Raw genomic sequence first — 17101 nt, 5'->3', positions numbered from 1 at the left:
ATTCGGCAAATCATTGAAAACACAACAATATTATATTCTAATAAAGCATTCAATCGTGTACTTCTTGCAAAACAGGTCGTCGTTTTGTACATAATAGAATTGCGTTTAATCATTCAATTATTGTTTCCCATTTCACGGTATATAATGTGACATGTCAATCAATTATATACTGTGTATATTTCGATATATTTTGCAGACGCTACTTGAGGCTCCGATACACCATAATGATTTTTCGCCTAGTGTATAGTTTTTTGTTCTTAAATTCAATAACGGGAACTTTGGGGGTAAGTGTTTTAATCGCCATTAAAATATCGAAAGTGAATTTAGGCCCGTTAAGAAGTGTTTATAAAGCGGACCGTGGATATTTTAACATTCACACATTAATGACCACTATTCTAACTAACAAGTGAAGTCAATTATTCAGTTAGCTAGGCGATGCTTTTTCGCTCAATTTGGGTCGATCTAAACTATCGCGCGAGGATGTAGATACTACCACAACGGTGATTTTTCCATTAAAATTTATTTTTACTCCATTCTAAACCTACTAAAAAACTAATCTCACTTTATATATGCCATTTTTATTCTTATATCATGAAGTGGGGAATCTTGAAACTCAATAATAGACTCTTAATGACGAGCTCTGATGATTCTTAAAACATTTTTTGTGCTTTCATTATTAGCAGCAACTAATATAGAATATAAACCCAACATTCGAATATACAGCATTCTTTGAAAGTAACAAAACAATTTTGATAGGTATACATAAGGTAATATGTCTTCTTCGTGTGAGAGGAGGCCTGTGCCCAGCAGTGGGACGATAAAAAGGCTGTAACTATAGTTCAAACTCCTAATTCATCAAATTCATTATTTTCTTCGAAGTTTGATGTCACAAGAGAAGCCAGAACTACTGTAGATCAGAAGGTTTCTTGTGATAGACTTTGTAACTGTCAAGATCAGCGGCATCGAAAGACTAATCCTGATCCATCTTCATTACTTCAAAATCATAGCCAAATGCTATCTGATGGGACACCCCTTCTCAAAAAGATTAAGGTAAGTGTCTATTAATACACGGTTTTTCTTCTAACAGTAATCATTGGATCCATTGTCACTTAAATCACTAGTAAAGCGCAAAGTTTCCATTCGTTTCTTTATTGACAAGATTTAATACTATTTGAAGGAAGAGTAAAAGTTTTATCATTTGTTTGGAATTGTAAGAGAAAAATCAAGCTTTTCTGATTTGCGTTTATGTGTCTAATAGACTTTGTCTTTTTTGATTTTTTTTTATTATTAATTCACAAAACTGATATACAATCTATCAATTAACTAACAAGCAGTCGATATATCATGTACATGAGATTGATATCTACTCGATGTGAATCCTGCATGCATACTTAAACAGTCTAATAAAACACTACTTAACTTCTAACTTAAAACTAAACATTCAAATTAATAACAGATAAGTGGACTTAACTGAAATTAGAAACAAAAAGGGGGAAAAAAGTCATCATCGCATTCGTGTTTCATCTTGTAGGTCTAATCATATTCATCTTCAGAATTTCGTTCAAAACCAGAAATGTTTTCCACTCGTGCCGATATTTTTGGTTAAAGCATAATAATCAACAAAATACCGTTACAAATTAACCGTGAATATTGCACATCGGCACTACATTTATTTTAATAGTTTCAATTTTTTTCAATAATCTTGCCCGTGTTTTTAAGTTAAGCAATCCATTGGATTTTATTACACAATGCGCAGATAACCAACGTGACTAGTCCGATGTAGTGCAGCTTGCGAGTTCTCTAAAACATATGTCGACCAATCAGGTTCATGGAAATGATATCATGATATTGATATGACAGTAAGTCATTTATAGAACCATAGCCTGTTTGATGAGTGGTAATATTACTTTTATACACTTGTGAATTGTCGGGACAAATAAATAATGTCGGGACACCTTTTTCACACACGGTCGGTTAGCCCCATGGTAAGTTATTTATTAACTTGTGTTATGGGTGCTAACACAACTGATAAACTACATATAGCTACATATATACATATTTATAAATACATATCATAACACCCAGACCACGGCCAACAAGCATGCTCATCACACAAATGTCGACCGAACCGGGAATCGAACCCGGTCCGGCATGATGACCATTGCGCCATCGAGGTCGTCAATTGTTGGTAAAGATTGTCTAATATACATACGTAGTTAGAACGTACATCAAAATCGGGTTTTATTCTAAATTGAAAATTAAAGGGTTTTATAATATTAACTTGATATTGTAAAAAAAAGATGGCGTCTTTTCTTTAAGTCGAACATGCGTCTGAAGAGATAAAACCTAACCAAACACGTAATATACTCTTTCGTCCACCAGAGTCGTTATGGATATCGAACACCTAGCCTACCTATCTCGAACACAGCACACGGTTATTCTTCGGCCAGTACATCCTATGCGGCGCCTTCAACGATCGACATGGTAAAATATAGTTTTTTATTGTAAAAGTTGTGTAAAATTCACACAAATTGACAACTTTTTTTTAACGACGTCAAAAATCATCAACTGACCCCTCCCGCTGTGGGTTAGGGTGACGGAGTGTCAGACTCGTTCTGACTAAAAACGTCGTGTTCCGTCGTAGGCCTTCTATGTAACAGGGCCGCGGTAACTCTTTCAAACAATCCCGCAGCCCATCCATTTGACCCCCTGCGTACGAATGTCAAGAAGCTTGGCTTGTCTGAATGTGGCTACTTAGTAACTTCACCAGTCTGAATATTGTGAACAAAACATGACTGTGCTTGTGTGAGACGTCATATGGCAAGCTTCCGAGAAAATAACGTATAACACGCTTTAGAGAGACACAGTACAAAAGGATGGAGGCTGTAGATAAATTCGTCAGGATGAAAACAGCAAAAATAATAAGCTTATGTTAGTCGAGGTAAGGCATACCAATGATGATGATGATGAAATCAATAAAATATCTAGGCCAATGTTCTATAGTATTTTAGGTTCATTAATACACCTTCAACGAACATCAGGAGTTCATGATAAAACAAAGTTAATAACTTGAAATAATGCTTAGGTTGCTCTTAATGTGTTTTAGGTACCACGATCCATTAACATCGTTGAGGAAGGACAGCAAGTAGCGGAGAAATCGCTATGTTTTTCCCCTAAAGCGGTGAAGCATCTAGTTAAGACAGCAATGGAATACGTTACACAAATTACACAACTGCCAGCGGAGTTACGTCACATTGTCGACTTAATCGATCAAGATTTAGACAGTCTGCCAGATCACAAGTTGGAAGAACAGCAACACAAACTATACAAACCACAACATCCTGAAAGAACTAATTTTATATTGCAATACGAAGTTCCTAGCGCTCAGGATCAGGCTCAGTGCAAAGATGCGCTCGACAGTTTAATAGAAATAGCTTATAAGGCATATCTGGAACTAATGGAGCACCCCCAATGTAAAGAATATTTGTATAACTTTGCCAGCAACCAACCTGACGACCGACCGACAGGTTATGCCGAACAGGCACCAGGCTTAAAGACCTTGATCATTACAATTTTAGACCTGCTTGACACAAAGAAACCGAAGACACCACCAGATGATCGTTATGGTGATATAAATCCAGGTGATCTTCCAACACTTAAAGTTAAAATTCCAAAACATTATGCCAAAGTACCGTTTAACGAATACCCTACGAAAGAATACCTTATTCCTTCGCCAGAATACCAGTCTCCCAATGAATACCGTTATCCTACGACAGAATACATAATTCCTAAAACAGAGTATTTCCCTACAAAAGAATACCATATACCTTCACCGGAAATTCAAATCACTCAGAAAGAATATATTCTTCCTTCCGAAGAATACCGTTATCCTGCCTCAGAGTTCCAGATCCCCAAGGAATATGTTCCTAACGAAGAATACGTTTATCCTTATATTCCTATTAATAATAAATATATTACTGCCCCGAATTACCACAAACCTAAGAAAGAATATATAACTACTGAAGAATTCGGCATTCCTAAACAATATGACATTCCCAAAGAATATGAAATTCCTACTTCAGACTATCTTATTCCTGAAGATATCCGTTTACCTGCCCAACCATACATACCGAAAGTCCCTATCCCACAAGAGATTACGATCGTGGATAGCGAAGAGACGGATCTGCCGAAAATATTAAGACCGGTTCTGCCTGACGCACACCAGCCAATAATTCCAGAAAATATTATCGATTACATAATAAAACTATTAGAGAATGACGACAATGCGCCTATTGTGGAGTTGATTGATAATGTGAAGATTGTCACAGATTCACACCCTCAAAATATCCGTCCGTACATAATGAAGTTATTAAAGTTACTTACGTTTGTTCCAAAAGAACATAATGATATCCCAAGGATTATTGAAATTTTGACGAATTTGCTCAATTCCCAAAAGAATGAAGAATGGCCATTGAGTGATACACTCACAGAACAAATTCTGTCTTTCGTAAAACCAGATGAATCCGGCACCATAGATACCAGAATATTAGACATCATTTTGAACTTAATTAAAATGAAACCACATGAGACTCAAGTCAAACATATACTGCATCTCTTGCAACCATACCAAGATGGTGAATTGGACCAAATACTAGCTGATATATTAATTCGGTTAATAAAGGCGTACCGAACTCGTTTACTGCGTCCAGATCAAATAGATATTCTATTCTTACTTTTGCAAAAGTCTAAAAATGGAATCGATGAGCCCAAAGCAATTGATGTTGCTAACAACTTAGACAGGTGGAATGAAATAGGAATTAATCCAAAACAACTGGAGTTAATATTCAATAACTTAAAGCCATATGCATATGGTCAAACTGATTCTAAGCCTCTTGATATAATACATTTCCTATTGACTCAAAGTACGAAGTTGAGTCGACCACAGTTAGATTTTATATTAACATTCTTGAATCCTAGCATGAGAGGTGTAGATATAAAACGTATAGACATTATACATTTCTTATTGGGCATTCTTCATATGTATCCGGGTCAAGTAACTGGTCTGTTTGAATTACTCATGGAAGATACACCTGGGGTTATGAATTCTAGATTTGTGGACATCTTGATCTTCCTGAACAACGAGGGGCTATTGACGCCAGAACTTATAGAGATCATCACCCAACTGTTGCAAAACGACGTAATGGGAGAACTGGAAGAAACCCAGATAAAATCATTATTAGTTCTGCTAAAACCATACAAACAGTCCAATCCTAAGATGGTTGTTGATATTTTAACTCTTTTAAATCAAGGAGGACTGCACAGTAACTTATTAGAATGGTTTAAGTCACCTCAACCTGATGTAGTTGAAGTTCCAATCTACAAACCTCAAGACATCGATATAGGAGGCATAATTGATCAAGTCAACGGTCCAAAACTTATATATGATCAACCACGTCCAAACAATCAAGACAGAATACCTAGTATTGCAATTGAAACTCCGGATAATGATGTTTCAACGATTATCGATTGGTTGCAAAAACAAGGCTTATTTAATCCGGATAGCGGAGCTAATCCCGAAATAGTTAATAATATAGTAAAGATTTTGCAGATGGGTGATCGCGAATTGGGTGTTGTTGAACTAACGTACATGCTCAAACATATGAAGCCACTTATTTACCATCCTGTGTATTACGTTAAATACAGGCTGCCTATTATGAGTTTCATAACAAACTTTAAAGCTTTGTTAAAAGAGAATCCACACCTAGCTGCAAACCCAATGAAGCTGTTACAAGAGTTGATACTAATATCTAACGTAACAGAAGTATCCCCAAATCTGCAAGGTTACCCTAAAGACGAAATTATGAAACTGACTTTCAACGGCGGAGATTTAATTCAGGCAAAGATTTTGGATGAACAGAACCAGAACTTGAATGATCAGATCACATACGTCCAATCTCTGAACACGGGTATTACGCCAGAAGAATTGTTGGAACTGAATAAGGTGAATGAAGCGAAATACTTTCCTAAAGTAGTCCAATTTCAAGAGACGAGCATTCCGGAGAAAATCGTAATAAACAAGGTTGTTGTTCCCTCTGCCTCTGCGCATTTCCGGCATTATGAAAGTGGGCCTATAATAACGCAGGGTGCGATAAAAACGATACATCATAAGCTTCAACGATCGAATGACGACCCGGTCTCTGTCGAAAATGAGTCGAGTGAAAGTGTAGATTCTGAAGATGAAGAAACGACGCCTAAACCAACGCCGTCTCCGACACTCACGACGACTAACTAAAAGAACTTGTTTAAATTAATACAAATAAATGTAAGAAAACTAAGTAGTTTCATTTTTTGGGTTTTTAAAGCATATTCAGTTATATTAAAGAATGTAAATTGAAGTTTCAACGCGTAACTCGTAACTAATAACAGCATAAAAACGAAGCGAAATAGCTGGCGCCAAGTAAAGACAAAATTAGTTCTCCCTTGCATTTCGATTGTCTAATGTAGGTTCGTAATGGGTCCGTTCTGCACGCAGTGGAAGGCGGGCTTAAGAGTTGTCTATCTCTCTCTCTCTCTTCTGGTCGTTCCCTCAATGCTGAGGATCGTGACTGTATGTCAATCTTCTCCACTCGGTCCGGTTCAGCGCCATATGTACCGCTCCCGCTCCGCTTAGAGTTGTCTATATTCCTTCTAAACTCTAAACAGTAGGCCGACAGTTGGCACGATGATTGGAAAAAATATTTTTGAAGAAATCGTAAATACAATCAAAGTTTTTAGTCGGTCTGATACCAGCCAATACTGATTTTATGTGAATAACTTACTCGGCTGATAGTTTGTTTGGGCTCATCAATCCACTACTCATATTACAAAGAACAGGTATATTAGCCACACTCAGACCGAATGAAAACTTTGTCTCGAATCAGGACTCTTTAGAAAAAATTGCCAACCATTGGGACAATTAGCTGAATGTTTAGCCTGCAGTGTGTAATCTTAGGTTCACCTGAATGAAAAGGTTTTGGCCGATGTGTGGTTACAATTTTCGAGAGTTGCCCTCGATTTCTCAGGATATACGCCATCAAATCCTGGACCTGATGATGATGTCATTATTTGGAAAGTATTCAAGCAAAAAAAGAATTGAAGTCACGTTCTGGCATGATATTTCATATTTGTCACAGGTAGTAGTTTAAGGCTCTATTCTAGTAGGCAGACGGACCGCATTTCAACTGCATTCCAATCGTACAGTTCTCACCGCAAAGGTCGAGAAATTAGAAACTAAGAGCAAATAACGTCCAAAGGGCTCTTTGGGTCAAATATTTACCCGTCCATACGTTGCCCAATCTATCTACTATCATATCTCTAGCTAACGGTAAAGAAATAAAACATCAGATTGCAAACTTTTTACACAGTTTATTCATTCAAAAATTATACTATTGCCAAACTTGAATCTGACAATATTGTGAAAAACCGTTAAATATCGCCATTCAGTGATCGGAAAATATCCACAACGTTTCCGATACACCGAATAGAATATAGTACATTGATTTACTTGTATGTAACAGTGTTATATTATTTAACATCTAGATTAGTTCGTTACATCCTCAGTTACCACATCATAATAAAAATAGAGACTTTATCCCACACTCAAGACTAACATCAAATTGAAATTCAACTCGCAACTACATAGTTATCATAACTAGAAATAAATTGTACAAACATTTCAAAAGTATACCTTTTCGAGGAATAAACGCGTTACATAAAATAGTATAATAATAAGCTAAAAATATGGCCTACGATTAGGTACAAATAATATACACACATGCACAACACAAAGTCAAATAAATGCAAACACTAACGGCCAGTATCTTCATCAAAAGTTAAAGTTAATGTCTAAAGTAAAAGTAACGGTCAAATTCGTTTTTTCAAGGCTAAAGTGACAGCAAAACTAATAGAAAAATTGAATTTAACCGTTACTTTTACTTTAGACATTACTTTAGCCATAACTTTAACTTTAACTTTTGATGAAGAAACTGGCCGTAAGTAAGTATAACTAGAATAAACTTTGGTAAATAACTAACAAGCTCAGTTTTGTATGTATTGAGTTGAAAATGTGACACAAACTGTTCAGTAATCGCACGTAAAGAGGTTATTTACCAAGTCTATATATTGAGTCATTTTTAGAGAACAATTGGAGACAGTACACAGAGAGGAATGTAGTAATGAAAGCAAAAATCCATGAATTCAGTTCAGTTTTTTACAATTACATCGCACTCACAGAAACTGAGAATATTTAAAATAAGGTGCGTTTAGTCTATTTTACAGTTTTCTCACGCAAGTAAAATTCACCTTACAACAAAAAAGAAAATATTGACATACCATACTTGTTCACCATACATTAAACAGTAATATTTTATAGTGTTATTCAACAGTTTAACTCTTTTATTTGCATATTATATTTATAGATCAGAACCTACAGTATGTTTAGTCGGCTGTCATTGAACATCCTTGGCAGTCGTTACGGGTAGTCAGAAGCCAGTAAGTCTGACACCAGTCTAACCAAGGGGTATCGGGTTGCCCGGGTAACTGGGTTGAGGAGGTCAGATAGGCAGTCGCTTCTTGTAAAGCACTGGTACTCAGCTGAATCCGGTTAGACTGGAAGCCGACCCCAACATAGTTGGGAAAAGGCTCGGAGGATGATGAACCTACAGTATTTTTAGTCGCGGAAACGCCCTGACTTACACACGGTGTTAAAAAATATTTAGACAACTAGCTTTTGCCCGCGACTTCTTTCGCGTGGAATAGTAACTTAAGGTAGATTTTTGGTTTGACCAATAGGTGGCGCTATATGTCCGGAATAAATTTTATTTTTATATTTTTTTGTAATAAAAACTATCCTAAGTCCTTTCTAAAGTTTCAAACTATATCTGTACCAAATTTCACACAAATCGATTCAGTAGTTTAGGCGTGAAGAAAAGACAGACAGACAGACAGACAGAGTTACTTTCTCATTTATAATATTAGTTAGGATGTCATGAGCTATAGGAACTGCTTGTAAACTTTAAAAATATCTTGTTATAAAAACTAGGTAAAAGTTCAAAGACAAGAAGAATTAAACGAAAAAGTATTTTATATAGATATTAATAGAGATATATCCGCAAATTAAGTCAATAATTTGCTTTAGAGGTGGTACAAAAAGTGAGTAAACTATTTAAAATGTTTAAATAACTTATAGACATAGCAAGCTATTCGTAAAAACTCTAGATAAGCTTGTAGTAGACAGGGCGGTCCCGCGACTTCACATATTATACCCTAACTAGTCGTAACTTGTAAAAACGTCATAATTTGAAACACTGAGGTGAGAAGTGGCACATTATTGTGTAGTCCGATACTTACACACGATACACACGTATTTCAACTAGACGACACGACGTACGATAACTTCAAATACGAAAAAAAAAACATGGTTTTAATTACCGCCATGCCACATTCCGTCACAGCCTGCTAGTGTAACCGTAAAAAGATTTAACTTTGCAATGTTATGATTGTAAAAAAAAAAAAAAAATTTTCTTCATACCAAATATCTCCAGAGAAAAAAATCTAAATATCGTACACAAGTGTTTCCATTTGAAATACGTTATTCGTTGGCGCATTGTCAAGTACACAGTTTGAAAAATTTCGGTTAACATTATAATAATCATGTTTCGCTCATATTGAATATTTCAAGCCAATAACCCTATTTTACTAAGAAACCTTGTCTATTTCTAAGATCCTTTCAAAACTAAAAATGGCAGCGAAAAAATAATTTATAGTTAGTAAATTAATTTAATTAATTCCCATTATCATATCAATGGCACTTTTGTGAAATTATCAGGATCAAACTATGCTTAATTTTAGTTATGAATTAGTACACAAATACTCCTAATCTTTCGCCTTTCAGATAAAATGGTGTCTAGTTTTGGGTTATACAGGAAATAATTTAAAAATCTATAATAATTCATTTTATCAAAAAAAAGGAACAGTAATCGTAAAAATAACATTCAAGTTTTGAAATTTAAAATTTCAACATTCTTCTAAGAGTAAGCACAATCTCTAATGTCGATAAAGTAAACAAAACTATCGATGTTGCTATCTCCTTCTAGTTAAATCTAACGTTTTTAAAGATGACAGCAACACTAATAAATACCAAAAAAGTTGTTTAATTTTAAATGCAATAAATAGAATATGCAACCAAGGGAAAATGCCATTTTAAAATAATTTATAATGGTAATTTAAAATTTTCTACAAAGGATTAGTATCATTCATATAGCTATGGTTAATTAGGACCTATTTCATCTAACTCTGTTCTGCCGTTGCTTCGTAAGGCGGTGTTTACACGTTCATTCTAGTATCAGTTCAGTGTGAGGCCTTAATACGGCTGATTATAATAATTATTATTTGATGGACTGACCTAATGGTGAATGCTTCCACTAGTATATTTATCACCCCCAGTTCCCGTTACAAGTTGAAGTATTCACTTTTATTTCGTAAAAGCGTCCTCGACAGCAGACTGAGCCTGAGACAAAGTATAGGTATTTTTTTTCTCTAATCCATAATGTAACCCAGTGTATAAGTGATCAAGATCACAATGAACTGACGCCAAAATGAGCGTATAACCGTTACCATAGAAACGACAATTTCGCTGTTTATAATATTAGTTAGGATTACGATCTGTGGATCGTTTTCATATAAAGCGTATTTCAATAAGTCAATAAGGGTGAAACCAAACGAGCATACACAACACATTTCAAACTCAATTACTGAATTTACGTTTAAACATATTTCTTTAGAAAACCACAGCCAAAAAATCTAGATATTTTTCGTGTCATTAAAAAATTACGTCGTTAAAATAAATCCTCCTTTTTGAAAGACAAATGAATGTATTTCTCGTCTGGCAACACCCTTGAGTGCGATCCTGTATAGAGGAACTCTTACAATTAACACATTAAATCCATTAAGTCTAATTAAACCAGTAAATGCACGATATCTAAGTGCACTTTGATTATATCCTGACACGTCACGGCTTTGCAAATTAAGAATAATTAGTAATATTAATGAATGAACCGAGTTATCTATGTAATAAAATGTAATAAAATAAGTTCATGCACTTTGTAAAGAAAACTGAAATTATTTGACTTGTAAAACTATAGTTATATTTTATAAGTAAAAACCAGCGAACTATAATAAGTTAATTGAAATATTTATGGTTGTCTGTGGTCCGTATTACATAACTTTGTACGACCATATCCATAACTTCTGTTATTGAGAAACCAAATGGCTTAATATAGAAGAAAAGTAATTAAATATTTCATTGTTTTTATCTAATTAAATAACCTGTAAGCCCACGATGCTTGAAAATAATTTAATTACTTTAAAAAAATATTAATGTGTCTTATTTCTCATCTGTAATACGGACCCAAAATTGTAATTCAAAAAGCAAGATAATAGTTAAAAATGTACAATATAAACGTAGAGTTGAAAGGCTCATCCCCACATGACGTCTACTTGTCTATGACGTGACACATGGAACAACTCTAGACACATTTATACTTATACATTTAATATTTAAATTATTTTTCATGATTATACTAAATTCCCAAACGATTTTCTTTAAAAACAGTAACAAGATATAGGTACTTAATTTTTTAGTTCAGTAATTTTTTCGCGTCCCACAAACGGCGGAGTGATTTTTTCTTTGGCGAATATTTTGGGAAAAGTGCTCCTTCAGGTGAATACTGCACTAAATATTATTTTGTTAAAACAACAAATATAAACATCGATAAAACATAATTTTGTTCATTTAAGATTTCTTTTTAGTCAATATTTCACTTTTTGACTAAATAATATCTCCGTTTAAACTATGGTTTCCGTTAAAATTGAAATATAAATTGTATTTTCCCACCCTTTGCAAAACGCGACTTAAAAAAATAGATAGAAAACGCACTTAGTATTAATTTTTAAGAATCACGCCTGTTTTAATTAGCTGACGGACGGACTACAATGATCTACGTATATTTATGTCAACACACACACACATACTCACACATCCGCCATCTTTACATTACCAACGACAAAATAAGAAAACCAATATTCCTATTTTTATTCAGTAAAAGAAATGCCTGAAAATGATTATATTAAAATGAAATGAATATAATTTACGTGATGATTATGAAAATCTAAATTTATTTATAAATAAAATGTTGGCTAATATAACCTTAACTAAACACATCAAGTATTATAAAAATCTTTTGTCTTTTGTCCTAATATACAAAGAAATAGAATCAATTTAGAGATACTTAGCATTGAAGAAATATATTATCATTCACATAATTACTTAAAACAAAATTATGTAAATGCTCAATTCCTTCAGAAGTCAAAGTTTTAAATATAAATAAGGTCCCATTTCAAAATAGGAACTCTTAAAACGGGGACAACACTACTGCAAATGTTAATAAAAACTGAGTGAGTCATTGACATCTTTTTGACTGATTATCTCGGTTTTTACTAACGTTACAAGAGAACTATAATTAGATTAATATAATGTAAAGGCCAGAGCCGCGTCGAAGTCGTTTTTAAACAATTTAGTTTGTACGATTAGTCGATTTTTGGATTCATAGACAAAATCGACTAAAACATTGTTGAACGTCGCGCGGCCCGCCTCTCTAGTATTTATCGACAATGCGCCAAACCAAGTACTAGCTAACTTTAACTCTAGTATGTATTAGTTCGCACAACACTTCTGACTGCTTAACTGCAACAGTGCAGTACATATTCTGCTGGGAAAAAAAGAAAAAAATACATAAATAAAAGGCAGAGAATATACTAGCTAGGCAACTGGGTCTGAGGTGGTAACCTCCCCAGTCAGAGACATTTAATGGTTACTTAAGCCATTCCTTAGTAATGGATTTGTATGACATTCCGTCACTAAGGAGTGACTTAAGTAATCATTAAAAGTCTCTAAGTGGGGAGGTAAGGTTTGTTTGACGTGACATAATCTAGAGGTGTGCTTGCAACACCTTTAAAACCAACGCTGGGTCAATCACAGGTAATTAAAATAATGAGAATGTACATCGGAAATACGGATACAGTAATATCGATCACTGACGTAAATACCCCTACTCAATAAACACACCATATTTAACGTAACTTGGAAATTTGACCATATTTTATGCATACTTGACGTGAAGAGTAAAATCGTATTGGATACGATGAAGAGTATTTGTTAAAATCGTATACGCTTAGGAATAAACGGTAAGTAGGTAAAGGATAAATAGGCTAAGGGGCAAAAGGTGAATGGTATTGGGTAAGTGGTAAAATGTGAAGGGTAAACGGTAAAATGTGAAGGGTAAACGGTAAAATGTGAAAGGTAAACTGTAAAATGTGAAGGGTAAAAGGTAAAATATGAAGGGTAAAAGGTAAAATGGGAATGGTAAACGGTAATATGAGAAGGGTAAAAGGTAAAATGGGAAGGGTAAACGTTAAAATGTTAAGGGGTGGTACTCACTTAGCTATTGCGGCGTCTGCGGCGAGGAGGAGCGCGAGTGCGCCGCCAGCGACTGCTGCAGCGCTGCCGGGGTCAGCCACTCTCTATTCAGTAGGTTGAAACGTATTGTTAGTAAAGTTATTCATGCTAATATCATTTATTCAAAGGTAACGGCATATCAGAAGTTTGATGAGAAGAAGACTTAATATATCAATTTATTTACCTTACTTACCGTGCAATACCTTTAATTAAATTCTTACTATTGAGTCATAAATAAAAATAAAAAAAAACTACAGCTAAAATGTAAATAAATCTACACAGAAATAATACCTACTCAAATATCTAAATATAATAAGATTTTCTACATTTAATTCAATATTATTATGTTTAAAAAGCGCTCTTCGTCCTCTCCTCTAAAAACTAACTTTGCTGTGCCCGACAGGGTCCATAATTGTTTCTTTTAATTTTACCCACCAGCCTGTACACATTATGGAATGCAATAAAGTCATTGAGTATTGAAAAAAAAAAAAAAAAAAAAAAGACTGAATTGTTTCTACCAGATACGGATAAGCCTTGGCGACAGTTATGTGAAAAATAAGTCTAAAGTTATGAAAACCTCTATTGAGTATTTCACATTTAACTAACAGTTTTAAACGCTCAAGAATCTGATGTGTTCTGAAGCTAAAATGTTATAAAAATGTGCACAGCAAAAAGAGTTTCTATGATTCTTCTCTAAACAGTAGGTACATATGTTAAAGATAAGCTTTTAGATCATTTCCTTCACCTTCTTTCTTCTTTATAGGAATATTATATATTCTTTAAAGGAAGATTAAAAAAATCTGACTTTAAAGTGATATTAGTCCATTAACCATTAGTCTTTTTTTCTGCGAGCCCTATGCCCCAGGTGAGAGGCAACAGGGTAAACTCGAATACAGGCAGGCAGACAGATAATGAAAAGTACAAAAGTTTTACAGCTATACAATGCACTATTCTTCCTTGAATAAAAAAAAAATAATGGCGTCCACGGCCGATTTCGGCCACGGCGGCTGTTCTCATGTAAGAAGATCAGCCAGCTGCGCAGGACATATTATAGTGCACGAGCATTTGCGCAGACACAGGTGCACTCCGTATTCCATCACTCTCATAACCCGATGGGACGGCAATCCGACACGACCGGAGATAGATCAGGCGATCTTCCTTGAATACATATAATATGGTAAGTATAATACAATAAGTAGAGACTCACTTGGGCAGACACCGCTGCAGGAAGGGCACGCACGAGCTCACGTACGCGAGCCGGTTCACCCACGCCGGGATGTCGTGGTCGCATAGCGCCTGCAAAGCCAAACTCAAATGTTTTTATTTCAAATAGGCCTTTGCAGGCTCCTATGAAACGTCACGCTAGTTGCACGGTTCCAAAAAGTTGGTCGCATTGAGCAGAGCCTTCAAGAAACTCCGCAAATGAGATTAGGTACAGAAATAAATAACTAAGAACTTCAATTCAAATAATAAATAATGTCAGGACTCCTTTTCACACACGGTCGGTTAGCCCCATGCTAAGTTATTAATTAACTTGTGTTATGGGTGCTAACACAACTGATAAACTACATATGGCTACATATATACATATTGTAACACCCAGACCACGGCTAACGAGCATGCTCATCACACAAATGTCGACCGAACTGGGAATCGAACCCGGGACCTCAGGTTCGGCAGTCCGGCATGGTGACCATTGCGCCATCGAGGTCATCATCACAATTTTGACCGTATTCTCCACAAGAAAAGTTGGGCTCAATAAAATGAAATAATTAAGAAGTTATTTCTAATTTACACAAATCTTCTCATAGACTAGATTTATCCATGAGACATGTAGCCGTTATTTTTTTCGATATTTCTGTTTTTTTTTTTGCAGAGACTGCATTTCGTTTGTATCATTAACCTTACATTGTTATATGAATCAAATACTCTTTGCTTTTATCAAAATTTTAAATCTTGTAAAAACAGTGCTCAAATGTGATTAAAAATATAGATAGATACTGTCATAATTCAGATTATACTTTATTACCAATAGAAAGTAAAATAATCACAATAACAATAAAATATAACTACTCCATTCCGATAAGGTATTATTTTCCGATATCTATTCTGTTCGCTTACAAAGTGTCGAGGTCTATAGATAAGTTCGTTTCCGACATCCGACTAGTCCGGCTGCCCTGTAATGATAGCTTAGCTGTCAATGCGAATGATAATAGATACAGGGTGCTTGCTTATGATAAACTATGTAGTACAAAGTGACTATGTATCGTTAAGTTTTTTCTGTTAATTATCGTTTAAATTGACTTTAGAAAGATGTGTGAGTGCTGAAATTAAAGAAAAAACCCTGCAATTAAAGGTGATTTTTCTTGTGAATAATGTTTTTTGAATACATTAAAAACGTTTCATAAGCCAGTAAGTCTGACACCAGTCTAACCAAGGGGTATTGGGTTGCCCGGGTAACTGGGTTGAGGGGGTCAGATAGGGCAGTCGCTCCTTGTAAAGCACTGGTACTCAGCTACATCCGGTTAGACTGGAGCCGACCCCAACATAGTTGGGAAAAAGGCTCGGAGGGTGGATGATTAAAAACATTTCTTAATTTTTTGGAATACTTTTTCAATAACTCCAATACCACATTGTTTTGTCTAATCTAAATCGACAAACAAAGTACTAAAAAGATTTTTGGTTAGTATATTCGTCCAGCTCTTAATAAACCTAAAAAATCATTACATCTAGTTTCAAAACACACGTGGTTACCGCTCCACTAATTATCGACAAAGAGTTGATAATACCGCGCTATCGTTAATTACGCCATTGTCTCACAAGCAATTAACTACTCCTTGTAGTTCCGCTTAACTTTATTTGTTTTAAAACTTGAGACTTGATGAAAACATAATGGCTGGTTTCACAACTTCATGAAAAGAGTTCCCTTATAGATAACTAGCTGTTGCCCGCGACTTCGTCTGCGTGAGCAATATAGAATTTCGAATTTCGTTTATTTAATCATTCATTGCTCAACCCCCGTAGGTGATAGCGTGATAATATATAGCCTATGTGTTGAACCGGCCCCCAGGTAATAGTCATGCAAAATTTGATTTAAATCCATGCAGTACTTTTTGAGTTTATCCGCGACAAACATACAGACAAACAGATAAACAGACATACAGACAAAAATTCTAAAAACTACATATTTGGGTTCAGAATCGATTATGGATCTCCCAAGTATTCTTTAAAAAAATATTCAATGTACAGTTTTGACTTTCCTATCATTTTATTATATGTATAGATTCATACACCTTCGCATGGAAGTTTGCAAAATCTTGTAGGTACTTATGTAAGTACGTATGTAATTAACTCGAAATTAACGGTTTGAGGTTTGAGGCTCGAGATTTGATGGTGGAAAGGAACTTTCAATGTAAATAACTTTCACTAAATGATTATTTATAATACAGATATAATCAAAAGACCCGTGGGTCTCTCGAAGGGATACAGCTCTTTCGAAACGTCAAGATAATTGCATCTTATTTTTATTAATTCTACAGTTAAGAAAAT

The 17101-nt window shown here is 34.9% G+C and overlaps 2 protein-coding genes across 6 annotated transcripts in view; one reads left to right on the top strand and one right to left on the bottom strand.

Moving 5' to 3' along the window:
- The first annotated feature begins 224 nt into the window (after positions 1–224).
- LOC124643169 lies at positions 225–6331 on the top strand. Its single transcript, XM_047182044.1, has 4 exons — positions 225–284; positions 880–1050; positions 2383–2484; positions 3107–6331. Exons 1-4 carry the CDS (start codon positions 225–227, stop codon positions 6290–6292), a joined length of 3519 nt encoding a protein of 1172 aa, XP_047038000.1. The 3' UTR covers positions 6293–6331.
- A 1053-nt stretch (positions 6332–7384) lies between these two features.
- LOC124643174 (deubiquitinase DESI2) overlaps positions 7385–17101 on the bottom strand; it is a 29625-nt gene continuing 19908 nt past the window's right edge. For 3 of the 5 annotated variants that reach the window (XM_047182049.1, XM_047182053.1, XM_047182052.1), the window contains 4 exons: positions 14760–14848; positions 13535–13617; positions 8697–12803; positions 7385–8464 (listed from right to left, as the gene is read on the bottom strand). In XM_047182049.1, coding sequence (XP_047038005.1) covers positions 13539–13617; positions 14760–14848 — 168 coding nt within the window. In that variant the 3' untranslated portion in view covers positions 7385–8464; positions 8697–12803; positions 13535–13538. Of the gene's footprint in view, positions 8465–8696; positions 12807–13534; positions 13623–14759; positions 14849–17101 lie in introns of all 5 variants that reach the window. The other 2 variants (XM_047182051.1, XM_047182050.1) reach the window with 2 other exon arrangements.

Source organism: Helicoverpa zea, chromosome 26 (assembly GCF_022581195.2).
Source record: "Helicoverpa zea isolate HzStark_Cry1AcR chromosome 26, ilHelZeax1.1, whole genome shotgun sequence".
NCBI lineage: Eukaryota > Metazoa > Arthropoda > Insecta > Lepidoptera > Noctuidae > Helicoverpa > Helicoverpa zea.
The sequence above is the reverse complement of the archived record's forward strand: the minus strand, read 5'-3'. Positions and strand labels throughout refer to the sequence as shown.

Excerpts from the sequence above, each read along its gene's own strand:
- LOC124643169 (XM_047182044.1), top strand. The coding sequence starts at position 225 with ATGATTTTTCGCCTAGTGTATAGTTTTTTGTTCTTAAATTCAATAACG. Across the intron at positions 285-879 it reads CAATAACGGGAACTTTGGGG|TTTGATGTCACAAGAGAAGC; the intron begins GTAAGTGTTTTA and ends TTTTCTTCGAAG. Across the intron at positions 1,051-2,382 it reads CCCTTCTCAAAAAGATTAAG|AGTCGTTATGGATATCGAAC; the intron begins GTAAGTGTCTAT and ends TTCGTCCACCAG.